The 13,657-nt window shown below is 35.4% G+C and overlaps 4 protein-coding genes across 5 annotated transcripts; 2 read left to right on the forward strand and 2 right to left on the reverse strand.

Moving 5' to 3' along the window:
* Nucleotides 1–879: 879 nt before the first annotated feature.
* On the forward strand, nucleotides 880–1,668 carry LOC124944900 (CRIB domain-containing protein RIC10-like). Its single transcript, XM_047485250.1, has 4 exons — nucleotides 880–937; nucleotides 1,031–1,128; nucleotides 1,216–1,324; nucleotides 1,432–1,668. The coding sequence occupies exons 1-4, from the start codon at nucleotides 880–882 to the stop codon at nucleotides 1,659–1,661; spliced, it is 495 nt and encodes a 164-aa protein (XP_047341206.1). The 3' UTR covers nucleotides 1,662–1,668.
* A 2,187-nt stretch (nucleotides 1,669–3,855) lies between these two features.
* LOC124944899 (cysteine proteinase inhibitor 12-like) lies at nucleotides 3,856–4,889 on the forward strand. The gene is made up of 3 exons (XM_047485249.1): nucleotides 3,856–4,089; nucleotides 4,181–4,403; nucleotides 4,486–4,889. Exons 1-3 carry the CDS (start codon nucleotides 3,898–3,900, stop codon nucleotides 4,770–4,772), a joined length of 702 nt encoding a protein of 233 aa, XP_047341205.1. The 5' UTR covers nucleotides 3,856–3,897; the 3' UTR covers nucleotides 4,773–4,889.
* Nucleotides 4,705–7,722, reverse strand: LOC124944898 (PTI1-like tyrosine-protein kinase 3). Of its 2 annotated transcripts, none has more exons than XM_047485247.1 (6): nucleotides 7,053–7,722; nucleotides 6,711–6,963; nucleotides 5,930–6,602; nucleotides 5,629–5,856; nucleotides 5,399–5,548; nucleotides 4,705–5,326 (listed from the first exon to the last, which is right to left on the reverse strand). In XM_047485247.1, the coding sequence occupies exons 1-6, from the start codon at nucleotides 7,228–7,230 to the stop codon at nucleotides 4,937–4,939; spliced, it is 1,872 nt and encodes a 623-aa protein (XP_047341203.1). In that variant the 5' UTR covers nucleotides 7,231–7,722; the 3' UTR covers nucleotides 4,705–4,936. The 2 variants fall into 2 exon arrangements, with proteins under 2 accessions (XP_047341203.1, XP_047341204.1); XM_047485248.1 differs by having other exon boundaries at nucleotides 6,711–6,951; nucleotides 7,053–7,376.
* Nucleotides 7,723–11,678: 3,956 nt separating this feature from the next.
* Nucleotides 11,679–12,946, reverse strand: LOC124946152 (B3 domain-containing transcription factor NGA2-like). The gene has a single exon (XM_047486721.1). The coding sequence runs from the start codon at nucleotides 12,737–12,739 to the stop codon at nucleotides 11,840–11,842; it is 900 nt and encodes a 299-aa protein (XP_047342677.1). The 5' UTR covers nucleotides 12,740–12,946; the 3' UTR covers nucleotides 11,679–11,839.
* Nucleotides 12,947–13,657: the final 711 nt, after the last annotated feature.

Raw genomic sequence — 13,657 nt, forward strand, 5'->3', positions numbered from 1 at the left:
ACGAAATTGCCCTTGTAGCGAAACGCTAAGGGACTTAGCGTTTCGCTAAGTGGTAATGTGTGAAATGTCCAGATTACCCTTACTATTTAATATATCCCAGCCTATTTTTTTCATTTCTTTTTTTCTCCTTCTCTCTCTTCCCGCCCTTCTCCTCCTTCTCTCTAAACTAGGCGGCGGCAATCGGCGGCGATCGGCGGCGACGGCGAAATCCACGACGATGAGCTCCACGACGAGCACAAACACGGTTCCACTTGGTACGTTTATCCTGTGATACTTTAAGTTTATTATTGATGTTTGATTTATACATCTTCGAATCTGTTGTTTAGAGTTTACTTTCTGTTTCGCTAAGTGCATAGCGTTTCGCTAAGTGCTTAGCGTTTCGCTAAGTGCTTAGCGTTTCTTTCTTTCTCTTGTTTGGTGTATTGAAGAAGATTAGCTTAGTTAAATTTGTCATGAGGAAGAAGATAGAGATGGATTAGTGTCGTAATGCAGGGATTAGTTGCAGAAGAAGAAGTAGGAACAATTATTGCTTCTCTTGGTCTTTAGAATCAAAGGTAGTATCTTTTTCTAGCTAGGCCAATGTTTGTTTTTTATTCCATGATTGGATGAATCATTCATGAATATATACCAAGCTCCTTCTGCGGGCAAGTTATCGTTGCAAGAAGCATCATTTCTCCTGCAATTTTACAACATTTTGTGGCTATTATTCATGGACATTGTTTATGTTATTGGGTTTGATTCTTAACTTTTGATGAGAAAAAGGGGTTAAAATATGTTCTGTTTTTGACAGGCAGGCCAAAGAACCTCCTTTTGTGAAGGAATTAGGGACTGATTGCTCTTTTGTCCTGAGGATTGGAGCTTTCAGTCTGTATCATATCAATGGCAACCAAAATCAAAGGGATTCGTAAAGGATTTAAATTTATATCACAAATCTTTGGTAATTCCTGCATGCAAATTGCAAACCCTCTTTTCTTTTTCTTTTCTCCCTTTTATCATAAGTCACAATAATGATCAAGAATTCTTCTTGCAGTTGTGAAGGATCGTGAGTTGAATATTGGGTATCCAACAAACGTGAAACATGTGTCACATATTGGCTGGGATGGATCCACTAGTAATGCTCCCGGTTGGGTATGTTCTAATTCTTTCTCAATTTGTGTAAATTCAACTTCAATTATTGTCCTTTAATTTGATGATGATATGATGATGATGATATAGATGAACGAATTCAAGACATCGTCTGATTTCTCGACAGCCTCCATAGGCAACATTCATGAGCTAAGAGGCGGTTCCAGTTCCATAATCTCGTCAACATGGGCGTCTCAAGGTTTGAAAAAACAAATAATTCTAGTTTGATTGATGACTTGATTTAAGGAACATATTTGATTTTGAATCCATATTTGTTTTCTTTCTCTTTTCTGGTGGGATATATAGATTTTGAATCCATGGACAGCCAACCAGTAGCTGATATATTCAAAGACACGCCACCAATGGATATGCCAGATATTCCTAAGAAGCAAAAACGGAAGAAATCGAAGTCAAGTTCCTCATCGTCGACGTCTACATCCGCATCTTCGTCAAGATCGTCTCGAGCAACTGCAAAATTGAAGGCTAAATTCGTCGATGAAACTGGCAGACAAGAAAACAGAGATGTTGTGTTATAAAAGAAGATACCATGCATCCCTTTTAACTAAACCTTAATATTTTGACCAACAGATGAAGTGTTTGCAAGAACAAAGATTGAGGAAAATTGTCAATGTTTTATATATTGTTGTGAATGCTCTAATGTTTTCGGTTACACAGAGCTTTGATCATCATTTGTCTCCACTAAAATTGAAAATAAACATTTAAGCCTTCCTCCATCAAAATTTCAGCACGCGTTTCGCTAAGTGCTTAGCGTTTCGCTAAGTGCTTAGCGTTTCGCTAAGTGCTTAGCGTTTCGCTAAGTGCTTAGCGTTTCGCTAAGTGCTTAGCGTTTCGCTAAGTGCTTAGCATTTCGAAATGGATATATTGAACCCTATTTATTATTATTATTATTATTATTATGTATTGTTAAGCTATCTAGAGATTTTCTCATCTCTTTTGAAGATTATACATAATACAAAGGATATGTTAAGCATTTTCAACTAATAAGTACTTCACTAATAAACTAATAAAGATTATTTGTTTATTTGTATCAATTACTGTAAATAAGTACTTCACTAATAAACTATAAATACCTTTATAGGGTACCTCTTGAGTTTGATTATACTAGTCTCGAGGTACTTTTAGTATATTTCTTCACGGGTAATGATACTTGTATCAAAAATGACCCGATAGTAGGAATAAGGTGTCACGAAGAGTACCTCTTGAATCTTAAAGAGATCGCGACGACTAAATTCCCATCATAAAATCACAGTTAATATAGTGATATATTTGTGGTTTGTTTTGGATATTTATAGTTTATTTTCTCACGTCTTACAATAACTAATATACTTTTTAAGAGTAAACTCTAGAATTTGTTTTTAATCATATATAAAAACAATCAAAATAAAAAGATGATGAATGTCAAAAGTACTGAAAAAATGAACATTATATATTAATGCCACAAGAAGCACACAAGTTAAAACAATTATATCTACATAGTCAAGTTTAGTTTAGTTGTCTCTAGCAACCTTATAAAAAGAAAGAACATGAACTGTATTTGCTGCAACAAACAGCAAAACATCGTTATCATCTTAATCTTAAGTAGCATTCACACACACATAACTAATAATAATAATACATCATTTCATCCATCCCGATCTAAACAAAGAGTCTTCATCATAAAGGTAACAATAAGTCGCAAAGCTTAGTATATGTACTCATGGGAGTGATGATCTTCAAAAAATGGATTATAATTATCGCTCATCATCTTTGACTCCTTATCAGTCTGCATCATATACAAGAGATTTCAGTGAAATTTTCAATTAGTTGCATAAAACATTTTTTTCATACCCTTATCCGAACAAGGTCTAAAAAAGAAACGCCGTTGCGGGGATAACATATAATAACAAAAACAATTATTTACAACTAAAGAAACAAAAATGTAAGCACTTAGCGAAACGGTAATCACTTAGCGAAACGGTAATCACTTAGCGAAACGATAAGCACTTAGCGAAACGATAAGCACTTAGCGAAACGATAAACACTTAGCGAAACGATAAGTACTTAACGAATCTTCCCTGAAACGGAACCAATATTAACCAAATAAGAACAGGTTAAATCGAAGAGTTTGAAATGAAGATAAGATAATGGAAACATTAACATAAATCGAATTAGGTTAAAGTTTGAAATAAAGATCTTCTTCTCCTTTTTTCTTCGACCTTCAAATCTTTAGAATCCTTCACCTGCATGCAAAATAAGTTAAGGGTTAGAGTTTGAAATGAAGATCGTGTAAATAAAGACATAAATCGATTTAGGTTAGAGTTTGAAATCAAGATCATGTAAACTCCGCCGCCTCCGTCGCCGTAGCCGCCGCCTCCGTCGCCGCCGTCAAAGAAAGAACAAGAGAAGAGAGGGAAGAGAGAGAAAGAAAATGAAGGAAATAGAATAATTAGAATATTTATACTAAACTTAATCCACTTAGCGAAACGCTAAGTCCCTTAGCGTTTCGCTACAAGGGCAATTTCGTCAAAAAAAAATAAAATGACCACGAATGCAATTAAATTTATAATTTACCACCAACTCAAATAACCCAATCTTTAAGGTTATTTCGTCAAATTTCCCGAGAATTGCAGATACGTGTCACAATTGTGGAGCACTCCTCCTTAGCGAACAAGAAAAGGAAAGAGACACGAAGCATCAATCTTTATTATGCTCATAAGCACGACCTATTAATCTTCTTTATATATATAATTCATATCCGATGAAAGCATTCAGATGTTAATGATACGCAACAATAATCAATCTTTCTTCTTCCTAAATTTCTTGCTCCTAGTAATCTTCACCACCAGTTGCAGCACTATGTCGACTCTTCTCGGTGGTCTACGTGATTCTCTTACATCAGAACAGAACAGCGCCGAGATCGACGAACTTGCCCGCTTTGCCGTCGACGACCACAACAAGAAGCAGGTCTCCCCCTTTTCTTTACTAGATCCAATCCCCTGTTTCTCATTTTTTACTAGGGCTCCTCCTAAGTTTGCAATTATTTCTACTTCTTCAGAATTCGTTGATTCAGTTTGTAAAGGTAGTGAAAGCACAAGAACAGGTTGTTGCTGGGACTTTGCATCATCTTACTATTGAAGCCGTAGATGGAGGCAATAAGAAACTATATGATACAAAGATATGGGTAAAGCCATGGATGAACTTCAAGGAAGTGCAAGAGTTCAAACATGCCGACTCTGGTGCTCCTTCATTGACTTCATCAGATCTTGGTGTTAAAAAAGGTATCCAGCCACCCACCCACCCACCCAGTTAAACTGTTGTTGAATTCATTCATGTATAATCATTAAAATGGTTTCTTTGCAGATGGGCATGCTCCAGGATTTCAAGTGGTGCCATCCCATGACCCAATGGTGCAGGATGCTGCAAATCATGCTGTTAAGTCAATTCAACAGAGGTCCAATTCACTATTCCCTTATGAACTCTCAGAGATCCTCCATGCCAAAGCTGAGGTTTTGGAGGAAAGTGCAGTGTTTGACATACTACTTAAATTGAAAAGGGGTGATAAGGAAGAGAAAATGAAGGTGAAGGTACACAAGAACAATGAAGGTGCCTTTGTTTTGAATCATATGGAACCTGACCACTCCACTTGAACCTCAACTCAGCAAATAAAACTGTTTTTTGTTTTTGGGAATGTTGTTGGTGTGTGACTTTTTCTGTATAACTAAAACAGCTTTCATCTGAATATATATATTTATGTTTTGACTTAATTCATTGTTGTTTACAATTACAGATAAAACATAGGCTTATATTTTAATTACACAACCATATCATCATAAAAGAATCCAGCTCTACTATTACTGCTACTAGGAGTTTGTGCTCTCCCCTTTGTCTTGTTCCTTGGACCACTTTTTGACATGTCTGATTTGGTTGTTCTTGCCTTTGTTTTGGCTGGGCATACAAACTCAGTACTAGTATTATTAATCTGGTTCTCGTCGTCATCGAGTAACATCATCAAACTCTCGTTGCTGATGTTGTTTATCATCGTCTTATTATTATCATCAGCAGCAGCGATAATATCATCATCTGATTCTTCTCCTGGGTAGTTTAGGATGCTATCAACTGTGTCTGAATGTGCTGGAGAGAAGAAGTCTTGTATAAAATTTGCATTACCACCTTCAACAATATAATTCAGAGCACTCACCACCTGTTGTTTTATATATAATCAGCAACACACAGACTAGACTAGAAGATTGAATGAGTGAATATAACTTCTTACAGTTGGCATTGTCCATCTCTTTCGAGGTTCGATTTCTAGACATTTCTCTGCTACCCAAACCATCCAAAAGAGCTGGTGAACATCGTGGGAATCTAGGATCCTCTTGTCGATTAGAGTTGGGTACTCCCTCGATTTCAGAAGAGGTCGTGCCTAAACATCAAATTCAATTCATTATTAACCAGATAATTTGGGAATGATAGATGATGATGATGATTTAAACACACACATACCCAATCGAGAAGACTTTCCCCTCCTCCATGAATATTAGAAGTGAAGCCTGTAATAAGTTGTAAGAGAACTACACCATAGGAATATACATCACTCTTTGTGGAGGCATGACCGTTTACTGCATATTCTGGTGCCAAATATCCGAAAGTACCAAGAACACCACCACCACCTTTATTATGATCTGAATCCCCTAGCTGCTCATGTGTCTTTGCCAGCCCAAAGTCTCCTAGCTATTTATAACAACAACAACAACAAGCTTGCTTATAAGCTTTAAGTACGGTTTTACTAATAATACTTAATTACCAGAGATTGATGGTCATGAGTTATCAGGATATTGCTTGGCCTGACATCTCTGTGAATTATGCCTTTGCTGTGAAGATACTCCAAACCTTTAGCTGCTCCAAAGGCTATCTTGATTCTCTCATCCCAACATACAACACCCTTCATTACTTCATCATTTGAGAGGTGACGATCAAGGGAGCCATTGCAGATATACTCATAAACAAGGAGTCTATGATTTCCTTCAGAACAAGACCCCAATAACATCACAACATTCTTATGCCGGGCGTTGCTAAGTGCTTTTACCTCCCTTTTGAACTCCTTCTCACCCTGGAAGCTGTCCTCACTCAACTTCTTCACAGCTACCTTTGTCCCGTCCTTCAGTCTTCCCTTGTACACGCTTCCGAATCCACCTTCTGACAGGTATTTCTTTTGCGAAAATCCTGATGTCGCTGCATACAGTTGGCTATAACTAAAATCGATTCTCCTCCGATGCATCATCTTATTAGGCCGCTTGTTATTGCAGACCGAGCAATTAGTTGATGAATACTCATGATCTGATGATTCACAAATAATTATTTGATCATCTGGACGACGTCCTCTGAGTTGTTGGACTGTATTGTGTCCAGTCACTTTTGATATTCCACATGAACAAGTAAGCTTTTCTAAGAAATACTTGCTGTCTTTCTTCAGTTTCCTGTTCAAGTATATACTGTTCATCAAAATTAATGTAACAAAGATGAATTGCCTGATTGATTAAAATTAATGTAACAAAGATGAATTGCCTGATTGATTGATTAATTACCTGTCCAACAAAACCCAAGTTGGGTTTAATGAATTGGCAGCTTCCGCAGCAGCCACCTTTGGACAAGGACCAGCCACCATTTCCACATTCACCCTAACCATTTCATGACAACATCCTTGTTCCATTATTTGGATCAAGATTTGTTGATTCAATTCTTCCTTCTTTCTCGCTATTTCTTCTTCCACGTATTTCCAGCTAACCTCGAACATCGAATTGCGATCTGTTTTGCACTTAAATCCCACTGCATATCCATCCATGTATCCATCTATGTTAGTAAATCATGCATGGATATATACAAATACAAATTGCATGTTATAATTAATTAAGAAAACATTAACATACTTGGATTTGTAACCTGGTGGAGAACACCAACCAGTGTGAGCTCGTCTCCTTCCTTGAGGGAGAAGTCATCAATCATCCATCTTATTGCATCCCAGCTCACTTCACTTGATGCATCCTGTAACACCACCACCTTCTGCTTCTGGCAGTAGTTGTAGTACTTTTCTTTTATTTCTGACATCAATCCCTCTCTAATTCTCTCAAGCTGATGGATATTGATGATAGGAACCAACACCAACGAAGAAGAAGATTTTCTGCAAATGAACTGCTATTTCCATCCAACAACAATATAATGCTATGTAGTTAGGTAGGTATGAATCTGAAGACCTATGATGTATATATATAGAGAGAGGGAAAGATATTAGGGCAAACAGTTAAAAGAGAGCATAGTAATTACAGACAAGTTATTATATCATTTTCACCAAAACCAATATTATATTTCATTTACAGACATTCAATTAGTATTCAAGGGTATGCAATCTGTTCGATAAATCATATGTTATTGGAGTTGTTTCCCATGTAATGATTTCTATATTTTCCTTCTTTTTTCATAAATGAATTCAGATACAAAATTATTTGAAACTAAACTTAGTTACATATAGATGGATAAATTTATTTATGTTTCTTATCTGAATCCAATATAAAAAACATAATAAGTATTTCTAGATGGGATCATATATTAAATATACTAGCTCTACTTAAATTAAAGACATTTCTAAAATATACCACCTATTCCTTTTCTATACATACCTTATTTGGAATCTTTGTTTTTTCTTTACAATATTGTTGAAACTTACCCGTCATTTAGGTCTGTGCAAGAGGTCGGTATTTGAAGTGCCACACCGAAGCGTGATGGGATGGTTTGGAGCCACAAATATTCACCATGTCTCATCGAATGTGGAAATCATTAATCTAATTTCACTCCGACATCTAATCTAACTTTAATGGTCTTTGTCTTCCTTGGATTCAATCATGATTATGTCGTTCCCATTGACAATTGATCATCCTTCCTATTACTAAAGAGTGATATATAACATCTAAAAGTGAGGAGATGATAATGACTGAATGTGATGACTGATGAGGGTATCCAAATCCATGTTTACCTCACTAAGTCTCTTTATAGAAAAGCACCACTCATATCATTGGAGCCTCCATGATAAAATATGATGAGGATTTGATCCTTACCCTCTGAAGGACAATATAGTTCGATGTTAACTTGTTCATCTTTTATCTCGAACAGCACTTTCATGACTTTGTTGCTCGCAATCTGACATTTGTTTGTTAATGTTATTTGTGTACCTGTATATAACAAATGCAATTATATCTCATGAAAATTAAATTTGCTTAGTAACGACTATCTAACAATAGATAATTAAGATTTATAATCTCTGAACTAAACCTTTTGACATTAGATTGTATTACTTTTCCAAAGTTGATTGTGGATCAAATGAAAAGATTATTGTTGCTTTTTTAAATATTAGGACAAGTTTCATCCCCTATTTCGCTTCCGCGATGATAAATATAAACCACATTTATTCAAGCAAACAAAACATCATGGAATAGAGCAAGATGCACATACCTATGAATTAATAATGTCATCGAATATGACATAAACTCGATCTGTCAAAAAGAACATTTACGTAGCCATGCTGATCTCATCTTCGTCAACTTCATTAGGGAGCCTCTATGATATTGTTATTCCAGTCATTATAACATCCTTTTCATTAAAAAAATGTGGAGAAACTAAGACTTGTCATATGTGAACATGTTGAGACTTAATAAGAATATAAAATTGAAAACAAACATGACATCTCTGTTAATCTTTTTTTTCTTGTAACCCTAGCAACGAGGTGTGTTCCAGTTGCCCCATGCGATCAAATAGAGAATCATGTCCCCAACTCTTGTTCCATTGTATAACCTGATTGTGTGAAGGGAATCATATCTACCAACTATAAGACTAATCAAGTATTTGATTTACATGTATGACCATAAGCTTTTTATTGATTTACATTTATGACCACAAGCCTTTGTTGATAGTTAAGTGAGCGAGTCTCTTGGAGTCTCGCCAACCTCTTCAAAAGATAAAAACACCTCCTAATTATGCTTATCGAATAACGACCACCATCATATCTAGTTAAGGTTTATAATGACAATTACAATGAGAAATAATATTGAAAGACAGATTGATCTGGCACATGCAGACTCCCTTCCCATAATATGGAATTAAGTATGTGAATAAAGCGTTTTTGTCGATGATTAATATGATTCCATCGTTGAGCAGTGTCCGACCTTGTGATGGGGTTGGTAGCCTTGAATTGCAACACATGTGAAGACTATTAGTGGCAATCATGTTAGCTAGGTATCCTTCATGGAATACACAAAAGCTTGTAAAAGCAAGCATTAAATTCCGAACACATGAAAATCACAAGTAACTACGCTAATGTTGACTGATATAAATTAAATTGAGACATAACTTGTAAAAAGTTGAACAAATTTAAACTGTAAACAAAATACAATAAGTTCACAAAAAATATACAAATATAGATCCAACCAAAAAAAATGTCATAAGAACTAAAATTGATAGTATTCTAATCCTCTTGATGTTAAAGATTCAATTTTCATGATTTCTTACTAGTTTCATAATTCACATAACAATAAAGTTTATGTGTTTCTCTTTTTAATTGAATTTGTGTTTCTTTATCTTCTCATTGTTTCTCAAAAAATTATTTTCAGCGCGCGAACTCTTTATAGGTTTCATTCTCGATAGTATCTTAACTTCTCTATTCATGCGATCAACTCACTACTTTTTTGTCCTCTATGGAAGACCATATTCATCCTCAATTGCATCATCTCTTGTTTTCTCAATATTTCTAGAAGGGTGCCTCCTGAGCCTCACCCGTCTCGAGGGGTGAGTTATGTATAGCTCTCTAACAGCCTTAATCAATAATTTAACATTCAGAGTGGTATCAACCGTTTTTGTAGGCCATTCCTTTTTTACATCCCAACCTCATCTCCATCACAATGAGGATTTTTCAAGTTTCTCCTATTACTCACTATTGTTTTAGGGAACTCATTTAGAGAGTAATTGTAGCAACAAGGGAGGGATACTAAACACCCACAAAAATGTCAAGGTCATTCTCATCATGATGAGTTATTCTCACACTTTCTTCTATTTATTGATTTCAAACCTGCTTTGATTTTAAATACCTAAACTTTGAAATAACATAAAAGAACTCCCACATTGGACAAAAGCGAATTCGGTGAAAGAACTAACTCCATGTTCATATCATCCCCTTGACAAGCTTTTTGTTTTAATGTTTCACGAGTTCTTCCATACTTTTGAGGAACTTTTGACCCTCCAACAACTTTACATGTATTTTATATGTAATTGATTGGATTCTTTCCCTCGATCTTCATCTCAAATAATTATCACAAAGTTTGTGATTTTGTGTTTAATGAAATGCCTTCACCTTAAAACTAAATAATTTTCTTTTTGTAAGGAATTCACTCGCAAAATTAGTTTTACCTATCAAATAAAAGCATGGTAAAGAAATATCTAGATGTATAGATCATCTATTAAGAAAAAAACAAAACACACTCTAAAACATATCAAATATAAACAACCATTGACCATAATTGGTTGAAAACAAGGTTGTTTTTTAATTTTTTGGTTAGAAAACAATCAATAATCTAGATGGTTATCATTTCAAACTATTCAATATACCAGCATATCACAAGTAATAGCTAGGGAAAGCAAGCCGATCATCTTATCAGGTCCATGATAGAGGCTTCCAGATTTCAAAACACTGTCTTTTGTGATTGAACTTTTTTTCCTTAGAAATGAACTCTTGAAATTCTTAATTAATTTTGAAAAAGAAACATTCAAATCTCAACTCATGAGCTTGTTTGATGTTGGGTTATTTGAAAAAAACTATGTTATTTTAATTGAAAAAATTAATATAATAATATTAATAAACAAATAAAAGAAACCCTAAATGAATAGATTGAAGAGAGAGAAGTTGTATACCTTTGAATCTAGAGAGAGAAAAGGTATTTGCTTTGTTGGAGGGGAAAAGTGAGGATGAAATAGGCAGATCCGAGGCAGCAGTTGATCAGAAAAAGGTAGAGCCTAGAGAGGAGGAGGATCAACTTCAACTCTGCTTAGTGCTTACTCCTGCTCCTCCTAAACCTAGCTTAGCTAGCCATAGAGCTCCTGCATGCGCCCCAAAACAAAGGCAACAGCTTTATTATTATTATAATTATAGACATATATAGTATAGCAGCAGTTCATCAGAAAGAAGATCAGAGGACGGAAATCAGCACTTATCTTCCTTTATCTGCAACCATTAATTAATACACAGCCGATTGCAGTGCTGCTTCTGCTTCTGCAGCCTCAGATTAATTTGCCCATCAAAGCACTCATAACAACGAACAAACAGGAAAAGAAAGAAAGAAGATTATAGAGAAAAAAAGTCTATCTACTAATTCTGATAGGAAGCCTCCTCCTTTTTCTTCTTTAATCAATTGCAATACACCTAGTACCCAGAAATTGGCAAATTCAAACTGAATCTACATCATGATTATTAATTTTTCATGAGCCCCATGATATACATATTACTATTATGATGATGATCAACAGCTAGCTAGCTATAGCTAGCATATCTCCTTATTAATTACAATATCCCTCGATCGATGGATCTATCGTACGTACAGTACTACTTACCAGACAAAATTTAAAGTTGTTCTTACAAAGTTGGAGACATTCACATTAATTTCTTGCTCCTTCTTGTTCATCCATCATCATCAGGTAGTGGGCATTTCATGTTAACCCCAAATAACCTCAGCTGCTTCATTTCTCCGGCTTTATTGACCGGTGTTGATGATGATGGTGATGAGTCGAACAACTCATGTATTGATGGTGATACTTCATCTGCTTCTTCATCAACATCATTATTATCTATAGTTGTACTCATCAACATTTGTGGATGTTGCTGCTGCTGCGCTGCAGATCTCATGTCCATCCCTTGATCATAAGCTCCTCCGCTATAGCCACCGACAATTAGAGGTGGACGACCTGACATCGAGTAGTGGTCCGTAGACGTAATATTGAAAGGCTGATTGAAGTAGTAGAGATTTGGGGAAAAGAGTGGCCCTGGTGCAGTCCAATAGCGTTGTTGTTGTTGTTGTTGTTGATTGAAGTAGAGATGATGATGCTGATGTTGATGATGGATCTGATAGCGCCAGTCGATGAAGAGACGGTCCTTGGCACGGTGGAAGGAGATAACATCACCGGAGTTGAGTTTCTTGTCCTTGACGAAGCGACTCCATCCTTTAGTTATGACATAGCTCTGACTGCTGCTCCAGTAAGAATAGCGAAAACGCCATATCTTTCCAGCTGTCCGATCCTCCTCGAAGTTGAGTAGAAGGCCTTTCTCCGTTGTTGTTGTTGTTGTTGAATTGTCGACGACTACGTTCCATGTCTCTGTGGTCTTCGTCAAAGTCCTCTCGAGTGGGAAGTATTTCTGAGCGTGCTGCTTGGGGATGACAAGGCGATTAAGCTTTCCGACGTCGCTAGGAGTGACTACCTTGTCGAACATGTGCTCCTTCTGAAGAATAGTAGTGGATGATGATGATGGAGAAGAAGAAGAAGAAGAAGAGAGAGAAGTGGTGGAGAAAGAGTTGAAATCCATTGGATCTGATATCTAACTATTTAGGGTTTGAAAGGTAAACTGAAATCAATTAGCTAGTTGGGATGATGATCATAGAATGAATGAATGAATAGAAAATGGTGATTGTGTGAGTGAATAAGTAGCTAGCTAACTAGCTAATCTTACTTTGTTTCTACTTTAGTTTAAATGGGGAACTTTTTTCTCTTTCTGCTCCTTCTTCTTCGGCGGCTAGAGAGAGAAAAAAAGAAAGTAGTGAATATGTCCTGATTATGATCAGCAATGCTTGTTTCTTATTTATTACTTCTTTCCCAGAAAACCAAGTGTCACGAAATTATATATTAATTCTTTTTAATTCATTACCTAATGGTTGGTTAAAATATTTAACATTTTCAACCATAAAACATTTTTTTTATAACAACCCAATTCACTCTAATATGAATGTACTATTTTAATTTTAAAATAGTACATTTTAATTTTACTACAATAACAACAATTCATTTTTAACAAGGTTTTAAAGACTTCAAATAAATTTTTATCTATATATTTTTTAAATTTAATCAGTCAAATATTATTTTAGTTTCTCTAACCAATCACATTATTAAATTTATTACAAATTCCATTTTCTTTTAAAAAAATTATTTTACTAAAATAAGTTAGAGTAATGATAAAAAGAGCGTGACAATAATTCACCACCTTACAGGCACATGGAAAAAATAAGGCACGATAGAAAAAAAAAATTGATCATTTAAAAAAGTTAAAGGAGATAAAATTATAAAGAAAGTCATGTTGTTGACAGAATGTTCCTGAACATGATCATGTTCTTGACAGAATGTTCTCGAACATGACCATGTTCTTGACATAATGGTCCTGCACATAGCCATGTTCTTGACAAAATGCTCCCGAATATTGACATGTTCTTGACAGAATGCTCCCGAACAT

Source organism: Impatiens glandulifera, chromosome 7 (genome assembly GCF_907164915.1).
Source record: "Impatiens glandulifera chromosome 7, dImpGla2.1, whole genome shotgun sequence".
Lineage (NCBI taxonomy): Eukaryota > Viridiplantae > Streptophyta > Magnoliopsida > Ericales > Balsaminaceae > Impatiens > Impatiens glandulifera.

What these genes read in the sequence shown, in the direction of transcription:
- LOC124944900 (XM_047485250.1), top strand. Translation starts at nt 880, where the DNA reads ATGGCAACCAAAATCAAAGGGATTCGTAAAGGATTTAAATTTATATCA. An exon ending in ATTTATATCACAAATCTTTG is followed by an intron (nt 938 to 1,030) that starts GTAATTCCTGCA and finishes TTCTTCTTGCAG; the next exon opens with TTGTGAAGGATCGTGAGTTG. An exon ending in CTAGTAATGCTCCCGGTTGG is followed by an intron (nt 1,129 to 1,215) that starts GTATGTTCTAAT and finishes ATGATGATATAG; the next exon opens with ATGAACGAATTCAAGACATC.
- LOC124944899 (XM_047485249.1), top strand. Translation starts at nt 3,898, where the DNA reads ATGTTAATGATACGCAACAATAATCAATCTTTCTTCTTCCTAAATTTC. An exon ending in ACGACCACAACAAGAAGCAG is followed by an intron (nt 4,090 to 4,180) that starts GTCTCCCCCTTT and finishes CTACTTCTTCAG; the next exon opens with AATTCGTTGATTCAGTTTGT. An exon ending in AGATCTTGGTGTTAAAAAAG is followed by an intron (nt 4,404 to 4,485) that starts GTATCCAGCCAC and finishes GTTTCTTTGCAG; the next exon opens with ATGGGCATGCTCCAGGATTT.
- LOC124944898 (XM_047485247.1), bottom strand. Translation starts at nt 7,230, where the DNA reads ATGTCAGAAATAAAAGAAAAGTACTACAACTACTGCCAGAAGCAGAAG. An exon ending in CCACCAGGTTACAAATCCAA is followed by an intron (nt 6,964 to 7,052) that starts GTATGTTAATGT and finishes ATGGATACATGG; the next exon opens with ATGGATATGCAGTGGGATTT. An exon ending in GGGAAAGTCTTCTCGATTGG is followed by an intron (nt 5,549 to 5,628) that starts GTATGTGTGTGT and finishes TTTGATGTTTAG; the next exon opens with GCACGACCTCTTCTGAAATC.
- LOC124946152 (XM_047486721.1), bottom strand. Translation starts at nt 12,739, where the DNA reads ATGGATTTCAACTCTTTCTCCACCACTTCTCTCTCTTCTTCTTCTTCT.